Source organism: Glossina fuscipes, unplaced genomic scaffold (assembly GCF_014805625.2).
Source record: "Glossina fuscipes isolate IAEA_lab_2018 unplaced genomic scaffold, Yale_Gfus_2 1, whole genome shotgun sequence".
In the NCBI taxonomy this organism is placed as follows: domain Eukaryota; kingdom Metazoa; phylum Arthropoda; class Insecta; order Diptera; family Glossinidae; genus Glossina; species Glossina fuscipes.
In genome coordinates this window covers 46,566,039-46,589,439 of record NW_023998415.1, presented here as the reverse complement: position 1 = coordinate 46,589,439, position 23,401 = coordinate 46,566,039, and the positions used below count along the sequence as shown (strand labels likewise).

Sequence of the window (23,401 nt, the reverse complement as noted above, 5' to 3'; positions counted from 1 at the left end):
ACAGTTAGTTCATTCTTTTATTCCATTTTCACACTTGTCCTATAACATATAACATATAACCATCAGGGGTTCTTGCATTTCCAAGTAAATTTTTTTTTTTTCGAAAAATTTTATTTGTTACTGTTGTTGAACAAATATTTTGAAGGGGAGAAATATTTATTATTATGTATTTTATTTTTTTTTTTTTTCATTTAATTGAAAAAGTTTTTCTTTGACTTTGGAATATGCATTCATTTCAGTGGCATGATATGAGAAAAAAAAAAAAGGCAGAGTAAATTGTGGTCGTGTTTTAATTTAAATACAAAACAACAGATACTAACTGAGATTTTTATCATTCTATGCGTATATAATGAAAGGCATATATATTTATATATATATATATATATATATATATAGAATCGTATTATGTGCAGAAAATGAAATTATATTTAAAATTATAAATAGCTTGAATAATTCAGATTTTCCCTTAGTTGGAATTGTAGAGGGAGCAAGGACGAGAGAGAGAGAGAGAGAGAGAGAGAGGGGAGGAAGGAGGGGGAGAGAGAAAGAAAGAAAGAGAGAAAGAAAGAAAGAGAGAGAGAGAGAGAGAGAGAATCTTTTGATCACATTTTATTGCTGCCGACTATGAATTTGACCTGAGGAAAGAAAAACTGAACCGCGTCTCCAAATGACTCTTGCAGTGATCACGAATTTATTTAATAGCAATAAGACATGCGCGGCCCCGCTCGGACTCGCAGCAGATTTTCTACCCTATCATAAATACTTGGAGGAGCAAAACTTTGTGAATCTTCGGAGGACGCTAGACGCTGCGAAACATTGACTCATTTTGAAAAATTGCCCAGTTTTTGAAAAAGAAGCACTTAGAAGGATTTTTTTCTTGCTAAAGCTTAAGACGAGGATCGGTAAAGTCCATCTTTTCTTTGGAAAAGCGGACATCATTCTTCTTCCATATATTTTTCTGCTCTGGAGGCCATAAAAGCTGCTCAGTTCTGACGGCACGGCGAGCGCACAATTACACATATGCTGAGTTGATGATGTGCTCTGAAGCGTTTTTCTCGAGAAATGCTAGTGTTCTGGATGGCCTTCCGGAACGTACGAAAGATCCAAAGGCACGACTGACTATGCCTACGTATAGTAACCCAGTACATCACCCAAAGCTATTGACACTTGGCATAAATTGTATACCGGAAAAGTCGAGAAATTTGGCGTGTGCATGGGGATCGGATTACAGTAAAATTACCAGTAAAATGCCTTGATGCTGTTTGTGACATTAAAAGTTCAATCCATCAAAAATGTAAAGGTGATGCCAAAAGTTTCAACGGTACGAATCGGTATGTGGATAAAAAAAAAGTGGAGAACAATCATTTCGAAGTCGCTTTCAAGAACCTGGACTTCCTTATGGCGCCACAGGGAATATTTTTCATAAAGATTTGCATTTCGAAGCCTGTAAGATTGATTTGGACCTAGAACTTAAGGCAAACGATAATTTATGTGTTAGAAACTATGCAGATTGGACTTTGGAACAACTTGAAATAGGTCCATTGTTTCGTAAAAAAAAAATACATCAGTTTTAGCGATAAGACTTATGTTTAAATAAATGTCTTCGCTTTTCCAATGATCAAAGCCCATAGGCTATTTACGAAACACATACGCACCCACACACCATTCGATATTCTATATCAATTCGTTTAATATATATATAGTTGGTTATATAACGATTTTTCAAAAGAAAACGTTCTATGGAAAGTAGTCGAAAAAGTGGACCGATCGAAACCAATTTTAATAGCGTCCATCCTTAGCCCAAAACACGTCCGTATATCGATTTTCGTCTAAATGCCTCACAAATTGCAAATTCTAGATTGACGGACGAATGAACGGATGGACGGACAAACTTAGATCGATTCAGAAAGTGATAATAAAAAAAGGTGAATCTATCTCAAGTACTTCTGGATATTATATACATCCGCGCAAACGTATGACATTCCGTATCACAAATAGCATGAAATATAAATAAAAGTGTTATACTCTCTCTCTCTCTCTCTCTCTCTCTTTACAGAGTAAGATAATAAATACTTGCTAAAATATTACCTATTTTAAGGGGCTTAAATATTTAACTGTTAAATTTTGTTTCTTCTTTTCCTTTTGGTAAGACAAACATTCCTATTAAAATGAAATTGTAGACAATTACTAAACGAACTTAAGTTTTAGGAAATTCCGTGAAATGAGCGAAAAAAATGAGGCAAAGAAAGCAGATTATCAAAATTATTAAAAAAAAAAAAAAAAAAAAAAAAAAAATGGCGCCATTTTAACAATAGCCACTGTTCTAAATCGTTTCGTATTTTTTTTTTCATTTTTCTTATTTTTTTTTTTGCTCCTATTTTTTTACGCTGATTACAATGACGCTTTTAACACATTTTAAATGGCACAATACACAAATACTTGCACGTTACAAAAACGCACACACAAACAAGCATACAGTTTAAATATGTGCATAACAAGAGTTCTTAAGTGTAATTTTCAATAGTGGTTTTTAAGAGGCGTCTTTTCGTTGGTTTTTTCTTTTCTTCTTCTTCTTTTTTTTTTTTTTTTTTTTTTTTTTTTAATATTTTTCTTATACCACAGCAAACAATCAAACTAAATATGAGTTCGTATATGTTTGTATGTATACATACATGCACATATAGATTTGCGTCACATATTGAAAACGATTAGCGTGTTATGTTTATTCGGGAAATGCTCTAAAATGCAAGACACCATCACCATTGCCATCGCCATCGCCATTATCATTAGCAACAACATCGTCATCACTACGGTTGTATTGACACAACCTCAATAAATGTTGCTGTTGTATGTGTGCGTGCGTATGGATGGTTCGTCAATCCTTTTTCTATTTTTTTTTTTTTCTTTTTTTTTCTCCCTTCTTTTCTTTTCTTTTTTCTTTTTCTGTTTCTTTCATTTCTTCATTTTGTTGATTGTCGATTAGAAAACGTAGAGAGAAGGAGGGCATAAGAAATGCTAGTGAACGGAAAAATCCTTAGTTCAATTTGTTATCGTATGAGTAATGATCATACACAAGCAAACAAATAAAATTGTCGTCGTCATTGGTGCATAAAAATTTTTCTCTTCCGTTCATTATAAATGGATATACAACGTAGAGAATGGCGTGAGCAACGATGGCGATGATGATAATGATTGCGTTGGTTAGTTGTTGGAGGAATGCAATGAAAATTAATGGTTATAAAGGTTAATTTGTTACTGGGAATTGGTCAGAACATAAGTATAAAGGGCTCGTCGCATGTTACAACGTTTGATAAACATTCTTTAGGAAACAAAACGCAACCACGTAAACACGACGTAAACTATAGTTCGCCCGTAAATCCAATTTATTGCGTGTCTTGCGAAATAATGCAAATAACATACGAAATATGACATATAAGTCATTTGAATAAATCGCATGTTCGACAAACCAGGCGCTTTCACTTTGATACAAGCACGTCGACGCGTGCATGCTTTCCCAAAATTGTCGTCTTATTCGTCGCTTACATTAACTGGTATGGCCTCATGCATATTAGTAAATATGTGAAAACTGTATGATTTTCTTCTTCTTAACCAATGTATTGTTATTGTTCGCCCTTTCATTTCGCCTCATTTTCCGTTATAATGAAATTTATGCAAACATTTGTCGTTTGAAGAAATCGCTTTCCTGCGAGTCAATTACGCATTCATTAAAATGTAAATTCCCTAAGTATGCGAAAGGTTGGTTAATTTCGACCGAATCGTAGATCGGATATTTGGAACAATTTGACAAAGCAATTTCACTCGATTTTTAATAGATTTATTATTATTATTATTATTATTAATTTAGCCAGAGAATGAATTCGAAGACTAACGTCTTAGGGCACTAGCATATCTAAAGGCTTTCGGCTTTATTAAGAGCTCTACCGCACTTGAGATTTGAACCCTGCTGGTCGAGCCTCTTGCCTACTCGGCCACTCAGGCGCATTTAATAGATTTAATTTTAATCTTTACTTTCATTCCCTTTCTGCTACTTGTCTGAGGCGAGACCTTACGACGATAAATATTCCAAATGATTTTTAACTAAACAACCTGGACAAGTGCTTCCCATACATGTGCTTTCTTTTTTATTTTCCTACTATGTTTTCCTTCTTTAAAAATTAAAGACGCTCCTGTATTATTAGCCTTTAGTGCATTTTGATCTATGCAAATCAACTGAATGTACAACAAGGCAGACATAATTTATTCGGATTATTAAAATATATGTTTAATAAGAGATATCATTATTTAAAGTTTTTCTCCTAAATGTTTTAATGCTTTCCGTTAGCCACAAGTGTAGCATAAGTTTCATGCAAAGGAGGAAATCAATCAACATTGATCTCTTTGGTGTAACGGTTGAGTAAGGAGCATTTTCGCAAAACGTAACGCACCGTCAATCTATAAAGCGCGCTAATACGGTTCCCGTTGCCTATACCAGTGACAATTACCTTTGGGTTTTCGATGCTTTGCTTATTGCTTGCGTACCCCCAACAAAATGGGTAAGAAAAACAAACCTTTTCGCTTAGAATAATTTTGTGGTTGTTGTTGTTGTTGTTGTTGCTTTTTTAAAGTAAATATCATTGCATTGTGTGAATGTGTGTCAGCCCACGCAACTCGAAATCTCTTAGTTCCTACTTATCAAATGTCATTGCACGCAATAAGAGTCATACGTTGACAATGCAAGACTGACTAGCGGTAAATTTGAAATGACATTTCATCTTGAAAGACCCTATATATGACGTGTGTTCCGTTATGTGATACATTGTACCCTGCTCTACAGATTGCTTATCAGATATATTCATTCTTCTTTTTGTTGCACACATTATGCCGCCAGCCATATGCGCTAACGGTCGCCATGAAGAAAAACGTATAAAGAACGGTGCAGTTTCTATGATTACAATTGAATTTGCGTGGCGACGATATCGATTTTGAAATCATAATTAAATGCGATAATTTTCATTATTAATTAGGCGAATGAATCAAAAGTGAAACTCATCCTTGAATATCGTCAAGAATGATTTTTCAAGTGGAAGCCTTTACCTTCTTCGATTTAAAATTTAAAATTTAAAATTTTCGCTTAAAATAAATCGGATCGCGTCGTCTTTAATAGTCTTGCAGGATAATAGTAAGATATCTTTCACTTTTTGCATTTTCCTCACATCTGCCAATAATGGCACAATAATGTCACAGAAACCTTATGAAGTTTTAATGTTGATATGAATTTTTTCGCAAGACTTTCAAGTCTTCGCTTATTGCCTTATGACAATGCGAAATTATTTGCAATAAGTGGAAAAAACTATAGAGGAGCAGGGCGCGGCCCACCAAAAAATCCCCCAACATTACTTTGCTTATAACAACTACACCTATAACGATGTGTTAGTTGGGGGTGTGATCGAAAAAGTTGGTCCGGTCCGAACCATTTTCGATGGCGTTCCTTCCTGAACGAAAAACGCATCGCTGTACGAAAATTTCATCAAAATATCTCAAAAATTGAGATCTCCAAGTTGTAGTGGGCGGGCATATAGTTGCGACACATAGTTTAACTTCGGCACCTACCCTGAAATCAGACAAGGCCCGCAGACCTAACAGATAATGAACGAGTTATATCGAGTAGCCGCGAACTTGCTTGTATGTGAAAGGTCCTCTACCAAGATTGTAGTACCAGGCAAGAAAGTTTGCATACCGTCCACACCTTCCACTCCGCGCAAGATGAGGCTTATCATCTGTCTCTCGTTACTCAATGCCCCCGCATTTGGGCACCACACGCCACAGGCACCCTTCGAGCCGCGCCCAGCAGTCAGGCGTCATATGTCATTTACACCGACAACATTTGTGGTATTGGAGTAAGTGAGCAACCTGGCCCACGTGGTTCATGTAGTTTTATTCTGCATTGCTTTGGATTATCCAAACTTCGTGCAGCACCAAAACACACTACGAACTTTCCGCTCCCCTCTTTATTAAATCTGGAGCCTCGAAAGTAACTGTAATTCTTAGTAGAGAAGTCTGCAAGCAAACTACTCCTGATAGTCACGATGAAGGATAGACAGACATGCGAGCTCCGACAAAATTATTATTTTAAAGCTTGCCGCTTGCCGCTTGCCGCTTCCCTCCTCAATTTTTCTTATTCTTCAGAATTTTGTTATGGAACTGTAGCTGAGATTGGAAGTAAGTCGGTTGAGAATTAAAGCAAAGTGTTGATCAGTTAACTTAGATTGACCAACGTAATCGTACATGGTGAGATGGAAAGTATTTATTTATTGTTCAAAGAGGTCGACACAGTTACCCGGTTAACGGTATTGAGCAAGTAAAACTTTAATAGAAATTGGTAGACGGGGCTATGAGACGACCTCATGCTATATATATAAAGTATAAGGAAAAATTCAATAACCTTGTAACGTTGCAAGGTTACAAGTCAATAAGCAGAAAGCGAGCAAGCAATTGCATTCAATCTTGCTCGTAAGCACTTGACTTTGAGCAGCGTTTTTTCTCGTTCAGTTTTTCCAGAGATCGAGGCGATTAACAAGAATGGAAAATTATTTGCATAAATGATTGTAAACTGGAAAGTATGACGCAATCTGACTTGCGCTACACAATATCTCATGTATTATGACACCACATAACATTTCGTCGCAGGTCAATCTCTGAATACTTCCCCCCCCCGGACCCCCACATTAACGCTTTTATTATTATAGAGAACAAAAAAATACATATAACAAAATTTAATTAAATTGTAAACGCTTAAGAGAATGAGATGAATTGTTATAGAATTAGACAAGTTGTTTAAAAAATAAAATGTTTTTCATCGAAATTGACAAAGGAATTGAAAATGGGTTTTTTTTTTTTCTGTTTTATTTAATAATAATGAAATCAAAAAATTGATTCAATGTGCGCACGTTTACGAAGACGAATTTAATGCCATGATGTAGAGTTGCTTTAGTCTCATATAAAAGAGAATTTAAAATGTACCAAAGTTCTTGACAGCTTTGAAGCTGAACAACGGTAAGCAATTTTCTACAATACATTGCGATAAGCGTAAGGAGTTTAACTCCTTTCCAAAGCCTGGACCCTAATAACAATCTCTGTCAAGTGAAAACATATATAAAAATTGAAAAAAGAGAAAGAGAAAGAGACAGGAAGAAAAAAAACAAAAAACAAAAACAACAGAAAAACTAATGAAACAAATGAAAGGATATTCGATGCTCTTAAAAGTTCCAAATAATCAAAAAAAAAAATAAAAAAATAAAAAAATAAAAAAATAAAAAAAAAAAACATTAAGAGCATAAATGGTGCTTTTTGCATACACAACACATCCACACATTTGCATATAAACAACTATCGCGAATATTGGCATTTAAAACAGTAACTAAAACTAATGAAAAAAAACAAAAATTATTTTTATTTTTCGGATTGCAATGCCATCGGAATATGAAAGGCTTTGCTATGAAAGGTCGCTGCTGGGTTGGTCGGTCATCTATTTCAGGCGCACAAATATGAACAATTTAAAGCATGTCAAGGACACATAACGTTTCCTTTAGTCGAGTTATACTTGACGTCGTCTCTTTTCACACACCCATGCACACACACATATACATACACACACGCACACACACAGAGAGCTAGTAAAAAACAAAATAAGAATGAAAAAATATTGCAGTTATTGTTGAAAGGTGTTAAAGAGTTGCAGAAAAAGGAATTTATTTCGTTTGCCGACGTAGACGCAAGCCATTGAAATTCCTAAAGGGATAAAGGATACAAAGCAAAGCAAAGTTAGCAGAATTTTAGCTCAAGAGAATCCATGCACAAAAACTCACATCTACGACAGTGATGATGATTAGGCAGTGTTAGTTAAAGCGATTCGAAACTATTTCGTCGACCTTACAATCAAACTTCGATACGATACAACAGTTTTTGTTTCAATAACAACGAAATTTTCTGAAAGGACTTTGAAAATATTCGATAAGAAAATTTTATCGGTTTTCATATCGGGTAAATAGAGGGCCTATAGGCTTTTTATATTTCATTTATTTAATTTGCTGCAAAAGAAGCTAAAAAAAAAAAACAAAAAAACAAAAAAAAACAATAACGACAACTACGAGAACAGCTCGGATGTTTCGATAACGTTGCCATCAGGTGATGGCTTTTTTTTTTTTTTTCTTTGCCACAATCGAAATTTCATTCGTCCATTAACAATGAAGTAGAAAACTCAGTGATTCGTAAGAATATTGCATTTATTGCTTTAATTAATTTTAGAACGAAAAAAGTAGAAAACAAAAAAAAATATTTTATCCGGTCGTGACCGAATCTTTTATACCCATCACCCAAAAAAGACATGAAAAGTAAAAGAACGCAATTTTCGTACTCCACAATACGGAGCGGGCGCGGCTCATTTTATCTACTTGCAAAGTAAAAGTATTCGCCGCATAGGCGCATGGGAGTTATACGGCGTGTCCTCGGAAAAATTCATGTCACTTCCAACTTCTGTTGCAAATTTGTAGACGATTTCTTCATTTTCGTTAACGATAGAATCGTTACCACAGTGGCGCGGACAGACAGATGGACAGACGGACATGTTTAGGAGCGTTCGGAATTTGAAACGGGCCAAGAATTTGAAGATTTTTGAAACTTTTTTCTGCTGTTGTTAAGAAGGTATTGAAAAAATTAAAATTTCATACACTATACTATATTACGTAGGCGGGGTCAATTTTTGCCATTTTTGCGCACAGATATTAGAACATCGCCCATAGACTATGCTTTCAAACTTTTGTACATTTATCACCTATAGTTTATATATGAGCAATGAGCAAAGTATCTATTTTTCATTCCTTTTGAAAAGCAGAGGTGTTCGCAGTTTACGTGGTACTGTAGGCGTGTCCTTCCACAGATTTGGCCCATTTTGAATGACAACTTGCGTGAAAGAATTTCCAATGTTTTTGGGAAACTTGACGACGTTAACTTCATTTTTGCGGCGAGGAGAATGTTTATAACGGACATTACACAGACGGACAGATGGACATGCTTAAATCGATGCGGATCAAGAATATATATATTTTCTGGGACCTCTCTTGCTTCCTTCTGGGCGCTGCTAACGTTTCGACAAAATGAATAGACCGCTCATCCTTCGGTAATGGGTATAAATGCACACTACATTACTTGTGGTATATTAAGTTTGTGTGGATGTATGCACGATTTGAGATAAACCGATCATTTATTATACAGATCAATGTAAATTAGTCTGTCCGTTTGTCCGTTTTTGAGATAATTTAGTGAAATTCGATGCAGCGACATGTTTTAACCGAAGAACGAGAGCAATTGAATATGGATTCGAATCGAAACACTTTCTCGACCACTTCTCATACACAGCTGTTTTTTGGAAATGTCGTTATATAAATAACGGCATCAAATGAATTACTATAGGCTACTTAATGGTGAGCAGGCGTGTGCCACTATAGTGTCCTTACTTAATTTTTAATATACATAAGAATTTTATACTGACAAAGTCAAAGAGAAATTACTTTCACTAAGTTCGTATAAAAATAGTTTGATATAATTGGATTTTTTCTTTGTTTTTTTATAAAATCAAATACAGTTAACTGTAGCTGTTATAGTCAAAAGTTCGATTGTTATACCATCAGCTAAGCAGTTTTAGAAAATTTCATTTCAAAGAACTGTTACACACTAAGTATAGCTACGGAACTTACTAAAAGCGAACACTGACCTCATAGATGAAGAGATGCAATGGGATCAATACTGTGGGGAAGAACGATTTTATCGTATTTCGATTTTCCACAATTTGATGCTTGAAACTTTTTTATAGAATATTTTTTATTATTATTTTATATTGACTGTTAGATATATTTAGAATTTAATAAGAGCAAAAAATCAATAGAGCAATTAAAAAGAGCACTGTTTGCTACGATCATCGGCTCTTTACACAAAACTATTCGTTAACGATTTGTCTATTGTAGATGAGTTTGGCGCATCAAATGGTTTAAAAGTCATACTTTAGACTTCTTTCGTAGCGCTATAGTTCTTAATAAGATAATCAAGCTTGTTCGAATAATTTTATTGCATACACATTAGAAGAAGAAGAGTATATCCGATATGCTGTCTTAATAGAACTATATATAAAACTATATACCTTTTAACTATCAATGATAATTTCTTTGATTATACGACAATCGAATCTTTGCATTACTGTAACCCTGAACCGATAATAAGGGAAGGTGAAAAGCAGGCTGCACCTGCAGTAATACCAAATATTACCAGTTAGTAACAAAAAGACCTCATGGAGCGTAAAATGGTGGACGTACTACTGTATCGATCGGTGCGATTTCTGGATCAAACTTGCAGCCGACGGGATCAAATGTTATAGATACAAAGGTGGAAAAAATTGCCAGTATTTTTCAAGGTTGTTTTACATTTTTCTATATTATGGGCGTATGTACGAACAGATGTTGCCCATTTCTTAACCGTACATTAATCACAATCGGTCAAGAAACGTGTCTATTAAATTGATGGGTTTCAGGAAAAGTAGATTTATACGAAACGTCCGTACATACAGTGTTTGTATACATTTTTTGCCAAGACAATATACCTGACATGTACCCTTTCGTTGTCCCTAATCAAGATGGATTCAGTTTTTTCGTCGAACATATGCTACCAACGACGGAAAAACGAAAGCAAAAGCTCGTACCAGGCATTTACTATCAAATAATCTTACATGAAACAATGCCATTGAAAGAGTTGCTGTTGTTGTTTTAGTATATTTGCTAATTTGATCTTACGAGTCCACAGTGAATTCATAACACAGTAGAGATGTCTACGTCTGCATTTAATTAAAAATTTAATAATCAATCATCAATATTCATCAGTTTAAAGTCCTTTCTTAATCCACGCAGCTTTTATGGGCGACAACTTTATCAAGCGGATTTATGAACAAATCGTTAAATGACCATTCTTGCTCGAAATGTGATAAAAAATGATTTTTGAAATATTTTGTTCGTTTTTTTTTTTTTTTTTTTATTTTTTTTTATTTGCCATTAATTCACTTTTACTTAAGTGTCACTAAAATTCGAATATTTCACGGCTTCCCTTACATTGATACCTTGCTTTTTGCTAATATGCTTTTTTCTTTTTTAATTTTTTCCAATGCTTCTGCACTGCAAATACTACACTTTTGTTAATTGAAATTTATTGTAATTAAAGGCTTAATTAGACGAAATCCAATTTAAAGAAAATTTAACGGTTGCGTTTGAAAAATGCTTTTGAAAAAATAGGAAATTAAACAACAGTCGATTTGGAAAGGAATTGTCAAGGCCATTTAGAAGGCAGCAATCGACCTTGCTGATCCTGATACAAATTATTTCAACTATTATTTTAATATGTAGACAAAAGTATTCGATTTATGGCGAAAATAGGCTAAGGCGGCGATGCTTCTAATATTCACTGCATACGTATGCCTGTGTGTACACAAGGTGTGTTCCAAAAAAGTCGACCTTATTTTTCTCCAAAACACTTATTTATTCACCAATATCTATTTTGTCCCCTTCAAAAAAATCACCGGATATGCGCTGTTTTCTATGACCTTGAGCTATTTCAGCGATCTTAGTCGTGGCAAAACTCCTTTCCATGAAACAGGCAAAAGTCAAAGCTAAATCTGATGAATGCGATGGCTAAGGCATGATTATGATGTTGGTTTTGTCCAAAAAGTTACGCGACGTTTCGATGACGTTCCATGCCCAAAATATCTGAAGAAATTGCGTAACGCAAGCCAACCAAAATGCCGATATCCGACAGTAACTTGTCTAATAGCGACTCGAAAATCCAATCTTTTTTTAACTGCTTCAACGTTTTGGTCGACTTTTGGAATTTTTTTTTTTCATTTGGCTAAAGTAGACTCGTCATATGCCATAGTCAAGATTTCAATCGTGTTGCGGCACTTAATTTTATTTTTCATACAAAACTTAATACAGATTCTTTGATCCAATTTTTTCGATAACCAGAAATCGCCAAAAACCCTAAAGCACAGCTAACCTTCACATCTGTCAAGTACAAGCTAAAAATGCTTGAAAATCGTTCATAACGTTTTCATCTATCTGTTGGAGCCATATGTGCCATGATAACAGATAACAGAAAAAAGCAAAAAATTGGAATTGGAAAATCGAAGCCTACGAAATTTTGAAAAGGCACCTTTTTTTTAACACTCCTCGTACATATGTAATTATATATATATATATATATTACAATTTTTCTTGTGTACGCGTCTTAATTTCAAGCAGAAATTTGTTATTTGTTTAAAAAGTAAACAAATAGATAAATAAATATTTTTTGCTTTATACGTACAGTCTTTACACTTGTATATTATTCCACTTGAAAAAAGAAAATATATTTAAATATAACTTTGTGATAAATGTGAAACAAACATTCCTTAAAACACGTATATCTCCTCTAATTCAATATCACTGCCAAAGTGTTAGTTAATTGAGTTGGTTTAGCTTTGTTCCAAAATTTCTCTATACATAGATTCAACTGTTTTAAGGGCTTCGAGAGATCAAATAATTGAAACAAATTGCAAATGGCACTGATACTGGTCCGCAATTTCTTAGTTAACCTTGACAAATAGGCCGTAATCATGTATATCTCGCATAAAGTGTGAAATCCGAAAAATTTCGAAAAATTTCGTATTTAAGCTAAAGCTATCAAAAATTCATTTGCATGCAGTAAATTATGATTAAAAGAATGAATGTTTCTATGTAAATTGGAAGGCATGGTTATAGGTGTCGTATACACTTAATTACAGAAATATTTGATAAATTTTATAAATAAATTGTACAATACTTAATATTTGGCCCCTAATTGACTCTTTTTTTTTTTTTTTTTTTTTGATTTGTTTATAGTCTTTTTTTTCGTTTTTATTTTAAATAATTTCGCAAAATCCAGGATCGCCGTAAAAGTTTCAAAAGTAATTTGGGGCAAACAGTAGTATAGACTACTTTGAAATCATTTACGTCATCTTCTTAACTTTCCATCGAGAGACCGATAGACGGATGAAACGTGTAAAAGCAATGTCTAGTACATATAAGCATATTATTGCTTTTACCGTTTGTTTGTATACTGTCTGAGTGGTAAAATGATGAGCAAGATAGAAAGGAAAAGCAAAAAAAAGCAAAAGAAAAAAATACTATGAAAATATTTAAGAACGTGTGTTGACACAGAAACGTAATCAAATTTATTTATTTATTTATTTATATGCAAAAACAAAACAATTAAATAAGCATTAAATGACAAGAGAAAGCGACACAGAGAGAGAGAGAGAGAGAGAGAGAGAGAGAGAGAAAAAGAAAAAAAAACAGCAAATGTTTAGCATCGAACATAAAAAGCCAACAGAGCGTATGAGTTATACGAAAGTAGATTTTTTTTTTTTTTTTTTTAAAGGTTATTAACAGAAAGCATAAAAATTGTTATTTTACGCGACTACCAATCAAACTTTTAATATATTATTCAGCGAAATTGCACTATTGCACTAATATTCATCAACACATGCGAGAGATTGTTTATAATTTTCAATTCACTTTGCACTTTACAACTCTTTCTTTCAATAATTTTTGTTTGTTTGTTGTCTTTTTCACTAATCTGCGTAAAATTGTATTCAATTGTTTAGTTTATTTTTATAAATATCAACATGCGTCACTTAATAATACACATATGCACAAACACTTAATGGCTATTCGATTACTGTAATCCTTGTAAAAGTGCACTTTTACGAATGAATGTAAATGGCAATCATATGCACAACACAGCACACAGCACAATATCGCGCAGCACAGGATAGCATAATACAATACAGTACAAAATATAATACGCGAACGACTACTACTATGTCCACTAAGGCCAACTAGCTCTCAACAGAGTTGTACATACTCTCATGGCAAATGCATCTAACTATATATATATACCCTCCATGCATGTGTATTCATAGTCCAAAAAGCCACTACTAACTCTAGTTTATAATATAAACATACAGCCATAAATATACGCAAGCATACACATAAACACATATACACTCGCTCATTCGAGCAAGCATATGTTTACAACGAATCTTCAGAGAGAGAAAGAAAGAAAGAGAGAGTGATTTGAATTGTTGTTGAGTGAAAAATTTGTATAGATTTTCTCTCCGAAAGAGTGCAATTTAATAGTGCAAAATGTTAGAAAGAGTACGCACAGCAAAGAGGTATTATTATTATTATTATTATTTTTTTTGTTTTTTTTGTAAATGCCATACACAGGCAAAGAGAAACGACAAATAAGAGATGAAATGTTAATATTCACTTATTTTTCTTGTTTTGGAGTGCATCAAAAATCTTTAAATTAGGACGATAAAGTAGATGTAATTAAGAAGCCCGTGCGTTGCAGACAAAAAAAAAACAAAGGCATACACACGCACACACACACACTTATAACATGTTATTTAAAATTTGTTAAATATTTTATATTCACAATCCAAGCATGTGTGTACATAAGACTTATTCTTCTATTTGTAACGGAAAGATTTGTGCCTTAGGCACTCCATTAACTGCATGTGCATGTACATATACATATATATATATATATATATATATATTCATCTCCGCCTGTCTGGCCTTACATATATTTTGTGATATGGTTTTGTTCGCGAAAACTGAGAGATAGGCCTTTAAAATTTATGAAATATGTGCAGACGTCTGTCGTACGAGACGGTACAGTTTTAGTATAACACGGCACAAAATTTGCGACAGTTATAACACGGTTATGATACAACACGATTTCATAAAATCGAATACATATGCAAATAAATCAAATAGCTTTTGTAGTGATAAAGAAAATAACTAACGACGAGAAGTTCCAACCGACTTTCAGAAAATATATTATGTTTTGACGACCCTATAATTTTGGTTGCTAATGCTGACTGCACTTTTTCAATCTTAGAATGTATGCCTGTGGTCTAAATAAATTTTAACAAGTAGCAACTCAATGGTTGTTGACTCGAATCTCAAGTGCGATAAAGCTTAGCGATAAAGACGATAGCAGTAGATGCTCGTGGTTTAAGACTTCACTTTTGGAATTTATTTCTCTGGCTAATCAAAAATTTTGAATTCTTCACTCGCTGAGATAGTAAATATTCGTCGCAAGAGGACTATGACGTTCTTAGTGCTTTGCAAATTGATAGCTAAGACAACAATACAGATCTTAGCGAGAAACGTGGATACTAACGATGTTAAGCATACTGCGTTCGCACATAATTTGAAATGAGCAAATGTCGTCCTTAACTGTTTCTCATCGAACCGAACATATGCAGTCTCAGTTCGTTAAGCGAGGACAGCAATTTCGATCGATCCTTTAAAAACCTACTCACTGACTTTCCAATCTGTTATTTTACACATCGGAGGAAAAAACTGCATTTCAAAAAGTTTCACGTATGTTTAACATGTATATGTATAACATCCATCCGAGCACTTGTTGCCCCAATTTGATCACCAACGATCCCAATAGAGTCAAGACATCGATTCACTCTGACTGACTTTTGACACGAAGTTAAGAGGGCTTAACTTTACCAACTGCTATTGAGATGTTTTATAATTAAAATGTGCTCCACCAATAGACGAAGTGTGAAATAAGCATTCTTTCATGTATAGTCTACTATGTGTAACAAGGGTTTATCGAATTTAATTCGACGCCTTGTGTCGTATATAATAGAGGCTTCAACGGCCTACTACTATATAAGAAAAATAAAATTATATTTGGCAATAATCGAAAATTTTATGCCCATCACTCACCATGTTTTTCAAGAAAAAAGAAAAAAAAAAACACTTTTTTTCCACTTTTGTTCAAACACCCTACGATTCCGTGTAAAATGTAAATGGGTATTTATATTATTGTATATGAATTTTTGATACTGGACAGACAGACATGCATACATGAAATGAGTTCACGCTAGGTTTCTTAAACGTTTTAACGAAATGAATGTATCCTCATTCAAAAACGGAATCTTCCAATAATGTTGATCCTCTTTCAATCGAAATGGCACAAAAAGAATTCACAGACCTTAGCTGAGAGGACGATTGAATGCCAGAAAATTGTTTAGAGATGAAATCGCTTAAAAAAATTGGTAATAAATTTGTTATTGTTCTCTTCAAGCATGCTTTTTCATGCGTATGCAAATGTGTGTGTGTTGTTGCCGTTTTACTATAAATTAAACTTTAAGTTCACAGGGCAATGTTTTTTATTCCTTTTCTATTTATTTATTTATTTATTTATTTTTTTATTTTTTTTCAACTTTGTAATCGTGTAAAAGTATCCGTCTGGTCTCTTGTGCATGAAAATAGACTACTTTTGCCGTTCCTCTGACCTCGCTCGCTCGCTCGCTCATTCAAGCCATTTATATATATATATATATATATATATATATGTTTGTCTCACTTAATTATAAAGAATAATTATAATATAAATTATGCAATTTTGTATTATTTTTGGCATTTTATGTAATATACTTTTTGGCTTTTGTGGTTTCTCGAATTTCAGTTCAGTTCAGTTCAGTTTCTAGATGAAATTATGTTGACTTACATGGATGCATGTGCGCGTAAGTGTATATATGCTCGAGCGAGTAGGTTTTGTGGTTACTTAGTGTAATGACGTACGTACTCTGTTATCTCTATTATAACAACTGAATGCAATGTGAAGATTTAAACTCTACTCTATCAGAATCTCTCTTTATTTCTTTAAACGAAGGCTTTCTTCACACATTTTTGTTATTACATGCATTCTTCAATATATCATGCAGAACTTATGATTAGTTATTTATGTTTGAAACCGACATTACCCGAAATTATAGTTATCATGATTAATGGCCCGGAGGGAAAATGAGAAATTTCTATCTATAATCTTTGAAAGAAGCATTATTTTCGCATGGCCTGACATACTTAGACTGACACTGCACTGGATGTTGCGAATCAAATTATTCTCGATTTAGAAATGAATCTTACGCACCATGAATCCATGGATGTAATTAAAGAAGGAAAAAAAAAAAAAAAAAAAAAATATTTCTTCTTTGGTCTATCACAAGCCTGACATATATAAAATTTATTTTATAATTCATGAAAATGTTCGACAAACACTGCCATATGTTAGAAACTCTTAAAAGATTTACCCTTAACATCTCCGATATCCTTCGTTAGTGATTTAATATATTTACCAGAATCGTATACACCAGACTGTTATTTCATTTTCTATTAAAACTCATTCGTTCGTTCAGTTCAAGTTTCGAATTAACGCGGAAGTGCAACAACGATAGTAAACTGTGACCTTTTCTTTAAAACAAAAATGGGGGGGGGAGAGAAGAACAAAACGGGAAAAAAGATGAAGAAAAACAAGCGCAAAGAATTACTTCCACTTGGTCACTTTAATAATCACATAAACAGTTCATAAGCACAACACGGAGAATAGCTGTCGCTACTATTATGATCGTAATTAAATATTTATTAACAGTGATGAGAGAGAGAGTGAAGTGATGTTGAAAGGAAGAAATAAAAAACGAAAATGTTACATTAACACACATAAACAGAACTGAGTGCATTTTTATTTAACGTGTTTTGTCATGTTTTATTAAAGTCTACCTCTGCTTCTTGTGTTTTCTTCTTTTTTAAATGCTTCCCACTTCTCTTGGCTTCGACTTTTCTAGCACTAGTACTTCTAGCATCATTTATCTGTTTTGCCTGGCGTTTTATAAAGTTTTTACTTATTTATGATTTATATATATATATATATATATATATATATATATGCATAAACTGATGCGTGTATGGGTTATATGTTGTGGTTCTAATACCAAGCAAGCAAGCAATGCATGCATGTATGCATGTATGCATGTTATGTTCCGTATGTTGCCTCAAACTTGATGTTTATGTTTAATTTTCGCTTTTGATAATGACGCCAACATGTACACTTACATGTACATGTACATGTACATATATACATATATACATGTATAACGTTCGTCACCATCCTCATCATAATCAACGTCATCATCATCGTCATCATTGTGTACACAGTCATCAGTTGTTTGTCTCTCACTTCCGTCTTTTCGCTTAGTTTAATATACATACATATATACATATATATATATATATATATATATATATACATATATTTTTCTTTTAATCGGTATATGCATGTTTACTTTGTTGTTGCTGTTTTCAGTTTAATAGTTAAAACTACAATAAAACAGAAACATAGGCAGGAGTGCATATGCAGTAAGCAATTGTGCCGTTATGTTTATGTGTCATTATTGCTTATAAAAAATTTAACATATGTACCCTTTTTTAGCACAATACGAATAAAAGAAAGAGAGAGTGCGATAGAAGTTTGTCTTAGTATGGCTTGGTTTAAAGGCAATTTCCTTTTCTTAAAGTTTGTATTACGTAAAATTACTTTTGCTATGCTTTGAAAATTATGACGTTGAACTCTTGATATACTTCTTATCTTTTTATACCGACCACCACGCAAAGGTGAAGCAGATACACTTGTTTAGTCAAGAGGCTTGCAACACCTCCGAAGAAAACTTCAAAAAAACACTCAAGTGTATTCCGTCTGTCCATCTGTCCGCGTGCATACTGTCCATCGAAGGACTAGACGACTACAATACTTCAAAAATTGAGAGCAAGGATACCCCTGCAACGCTCGCACGCCTATTCCACAAGAACTGGGAACAAACAACTTTCTTTTCGGTGTTGGTTGTTCGTTACTCGTAAACTACAAAACACAGACAAGACAAATTTCCACCATGATTCTGCAAAACTGGAAAAAGTCAGCCACTCCCATCAAATGTTATATAAAATGATGAAAATTTAATTTCTTTCTTTATTTTTAGTTTTTTTTTTTTTTAACATGACGGCGATGGGTATAAGAGATGCGGTCACAGCCGAATATAATTTTGTTAGGAACTTTTGCTCGCAGTTAAAAATACTAGCGATGGAATTCATGAATGTGTGCTTTCGAGCATTATGCGATTATTGTTTACATATAATAAACGAATAAGAAATTTATGTTGCGGTGAACCTAGCGCAACTACTACCCGAAGTTAATACATAAGAGATCATAAGGTGTCGATCAATAGGCCAAAAAGTGCGATTTATGCCTCGACGAATTTAATGGGCTTGGAATAGATTAGGCTAGATTAAGTGAAGCGGTGATGACAGCTCGCATAACGAACAAGGATCCTTCTTGTTATCCATTTTTGGGCGGTTTAAAGTTTTCCTAGTGCCTCTAAACGACTAAGCTAAGCTGAGCGATGATGGTATGGTGGTCGGCTTACTTTACATAAACAATTCAGATTCGCTAATGAGTCGGTGTCTATCTGTAGTCTCAGTACAGGAAATTCGACTCGTTGATAAGTGCTTTCCTTGTGGCCAGATCTGTTCTTGGCGTCAGAACGGCACGAGACGAGCATAAATAGTTGTATGACTTGCTTTCACTCAAGTTTTGAAAACTTCTACACACAAGTTAACGAGACATAGGCTAGTGTTTTGTTGCCCGAATGTTGGCCGATATTCTGTACCTAATTCAATCCATGAGAAATCAGATTCTTTAATAACAGCCACTTATCGTAAGAAAAAAAAAAAAAAAAATTTCATTGGACGTATCTAAGAAGAGGGAAGCTTCCAGCAGTTCCTGGAAATGTCAAAATGGTTCTTCTTCTTTACTAGGGGCACATTGTCAAATATCGCAAGCACAGTAGCTTGGCTTGCTGATCGTGTTTAGATTGAAGCAGCTGCAGCTATTGCTGAGTCCAGCTATTGCTGCTTATGTTATTTGAAATGCAGAAGACAGTGTTTCTGGTAGAGTGCATATAAATGCCGTATGGCGACGCAGAATTTTGGGCCAACTACAGCTTAGAGCTAAACTTTCCGTTCATAATATCTTTCTATGAAATCATTTCTTTTTAAAAAAAAAACATTTTTTTGTCGAAAATTAAAAAAAGTTATTTAACAGATTTTTAACCTTATTTGTGCACTTTTTTCATTGTCCTTTTTTTAAATTTCAAAATTTCAAATATACGTAAACAATTATTGTTGCCTTACTTACCTTGAACTCAACAAACGCTCCGCTTCATCAGCTGTCATGGCGTCTGGTAAACTGTCATCGCGATTTATGGGCTCAGAAGTTGGGGCTGTTGTTTGTGACGTTATTAAACTACTACTCTTAACTTCAGCCGTCTCGTATAAATCTTCAGTTAAAGCGATCGCATCTCCTTCGATAGTTCGCACAAGTTCATCCTCATCTTCGCCGGCACTTGTGTCAGCATATTCCAAGTCTTGTAAATCCAAAGCTAATTGTGGAGGAGGTCGTTCAGGTAGAGCCGGTATATCACCTGTTTCGAAATCTTCGTTTACATCTAGAGAAGCGATGGGAGCGACGCCTTTAGTTACTGAGCTTACTGAACGCGAATTTGACGAGGAGTTTGCATTGCTGCCCAATGACGCGGGAGACATCGGTGGTGTAGATTTTACACTAATCTCTGAGCTGCGACGACGTATAGGTGAAACGACGCCTACAGGCGGCGATGAGGCACTTTTAACGGGGGAACCCATTAAAGAATTTGCGCCAGAATTTGATTTTATAGGCGACATAACGGTTGTCCGTTCTTTATCCAAATTTTTACCTCCATAGTAGAGCTCAGTTGAAGGCAGTATATCGGGTTTAATTATGGCATAAACAGTGGTTGTCTCCTGAGCAAAACCATTGGCATGAAATTTCTTATGCATATCAGTTATCTTGGTTGCAGTATCATATAGCTCGGTTTCACCGTACACCTCTCGCGACTCACTGCCGTCGGGATTTAAACGATAGCCAACATCGACGTAATTCAAACTTGGTTTCTCCATCTCGTCAAGAACAACCGAATTGAGATCAAAATGTTTCGCTGCTTTAGTGGGACTTTGAGATAAACGCGCTTGTTGCAGAGGTTGAATATTTGAATTCTCATAATCATAGGCAGGCATTAGTTTAGCTTTAATTTCTGGCGAGGGCTCATTAAAACCGCCCTCATCGGTGCTGGCGTTACTTGTATTATTGCTACTGTAGGAAATTATACTTGGTGGCCGATTGCCTAGACCGGCTGCGGGCATATTTATTGAAATGCTAGAAATACGTCTGGAAGAGCGTTGTGGTGATGTGACCTGCTTATGATTTTCTCCGGCATTGTCTGTAACATCCTGCTGATGATGATGCTGCTGCTGCTGCTGCTGCTGCTGTGAACGTTCTGAGCTTTTATTAGAGCGTCCTAAAAGTAGACAACACGAAAATAAAAAAAAAAATCGGTTACAGAACAAAGCTGCTTTCATTTAATGAATGGAAAAGAATTTTTTTTTTTTTTTAATTTCATATCTTTTTTTTTTTTTTTTTTTTTGTCATAAATACCTCACATTTTAAAATTTATCCATGGTCTAACAGTCAAAATTTGTATATCAAAATTTTAAAAAATATTTTCCTTTTGACAAAATTATTAATAATAATAAAGAATATTTTATAAATATATAACTACAACTAAGAGGAGAGATTTACATCAAAATTTGGAATCATGTTAAAAGCAGATTTCGATGGCGAGCTAACAGCCGATTTTCTATTTCTTTTGGATTTATGCCGGAATCCAGACGAGGTATTTCACACTGGTTCACCCGAACACAAATTAGCTAAGGCATGGATTGATTTTTTGTGCACTTACACATGTCAAACGGTAGCTGAACGACGTCTTAAAAATGTGTACCTCAGTCATTTATGTACTGCTCTCGTAGAGGGTAAATTGTACGGACCGTTTGTAAAAGCACCGGGAAAGGACAAATTGGAAATGGTTGACTTTAAAAAACCTAGCAGTGTAATCGAACCAACGAAATCATGTCCACCTGGCACGCCCTGTCATCTTTGTAGTCCACAACCCCCTCATTGCGTTGCTGCTGGTCAAGTTGCTCAGCAATCGACATCGGCGGCGCCTGCAATAGCAGCATCAGCGCCAACAACAGCGGTGGTAGCAGTAAATGCTGCATCTGGATCTACCCAACAGGCTCTCGCAGTTCCTTCTGCTGTTCAACAAGCCGCAGCGCAACAAACTTGCATAGCATACGCCCCTGTTTGCATACCTTGTCCTGCTAGCATGTATACAGGGCAATCATCCACGCCCATGGCACAAGTCTGTACTGCTCATCAATGTCCTGGAGCTCAAGCTCAAGCTCAAGGTCAAGGTCAAGCTTCTCCTGCTTTGGCGTGTGCCCTGCAAACTCTTCAAACACCTTCCGCGCAAATTGCATCTGCGCAAGCTACCCCTGGCCAACTTTACTCGCCACCTCAACCGCTTTTGTCGCCCTACACTGCTGCTCAAGTGTGCATTGCTAGCTCACCATACGGGGCTGCAAAATTAGGTAAATAATAGCTATTCATTATATATAAGTATATATAGTATTAACCATCCATACATTATGATCTGATCTGCTTTGCAGACAGTGTCTACCCAAGCGGAATAACTACAAATTGCGCTTGTGTACAACGTCCTTGCACATGTGGTGGTCGTTCAACTGGTGGTTCGGACCAACGTTCCAAAGCAGAGGACGACATTACATGCACCTATTTGATAAAGGAGTTAAATTTCACACCTCACTTCCTAAAGGAATTCGATGACACTCTTACATCGTTTATGAAAATCTGCAGTCAGTCAAGTGGAATTGAAAACCAAACCATCGCCGAAGCAACAAAATCATCAAATCAATTAAAGGGGGAGGAAACTATTGCCCCATCAATAAGCTGTCCACATCACTCGGAAATTAATTTTGCGGACGATGCTATCAGTCACTCCTCCTCTCAAATAAGTAGCGAGGAAGTCGAAGAATTAAGTACGAATATCAGCGATTTACTAAATGCCATCTCTGCCGAGTTGCGCGGCGACATAAATCCAGGTTCTAACGAATTCCTCGAAACTGAACTGGGACGCTACAAAGCATTTCTAAACAAGCATCATGTACACATTACGCGTCATATGGGTAAACTAAAGCCGGATTCCAAATTACGCAATTTCTTACTATTGAGTTTGCAAAACGACTTGATTAAGTTGCTGAATGAAAACAATCACATAAAAATATGAAACAAAAAAAAAAAAAAATAAAAAAAATAAAAGGTAAAAGAGAGACGAAATAGCAAAAAGACGAACCCAAAACAATAAACATGGAATAAATCAATAATAAAATAATAAAAAAAACGAATACTTTCTTGGAAAACTCTTGACGTATTTGTTACAAAATATATGATAAGACGATAAAAATGCGGATAT

The 23,401-nt window shown here is 34.8% G+C and overlaps 2 protein-coding genes across 12 annotated transcripts in view; one reads left to right on the top strand and one right to left on the bottom strand.

Moving 5' to 3' along the window:
• Positions 1-23,401, bottom strand: part of LOC119645162 — a 106,205-nt gene that overhangs the window by 43,561 nt on the left and 39,243 nt on the right. For all 11 annotated transcript variants that reach the window (XM_038045129.1, XM_038045133.1, XM_038045131.1 and 8 more), the window contains one exon: positions 20,170-21,367. In XM_038045129.1, the coding sequence (XP_037901057.1) occupies positions 20,170-21,367 (1,198 nt within the window). The remainder of the gene's footprint in view (positions 1-20,169; positions 21,368-23,401) is intronic.
• Positions 21,581-22,648, top strand: LOC119645163. Its single transcript, XM_038045141.1, has one exon. The coding sequence runs from the start codon at positions 21,665-21,667 to the stop codon at positions 22,505-22,507; it is 843 nt and encodes a 280-aa protein (XP_037901069.1). The 5' UTR covers positions 21,581-21,664; the 3' UTR covers positions 22,508-22,648.

Coding starts and splice junctions, on each gene's coding strand:
- LOC119645163 (XM_038045141.1), top strand. CDS start 21,665: ATGTTAAAAGCAGATTTCGATGGCGAGCTAACAGCCGATTTTCTATTT.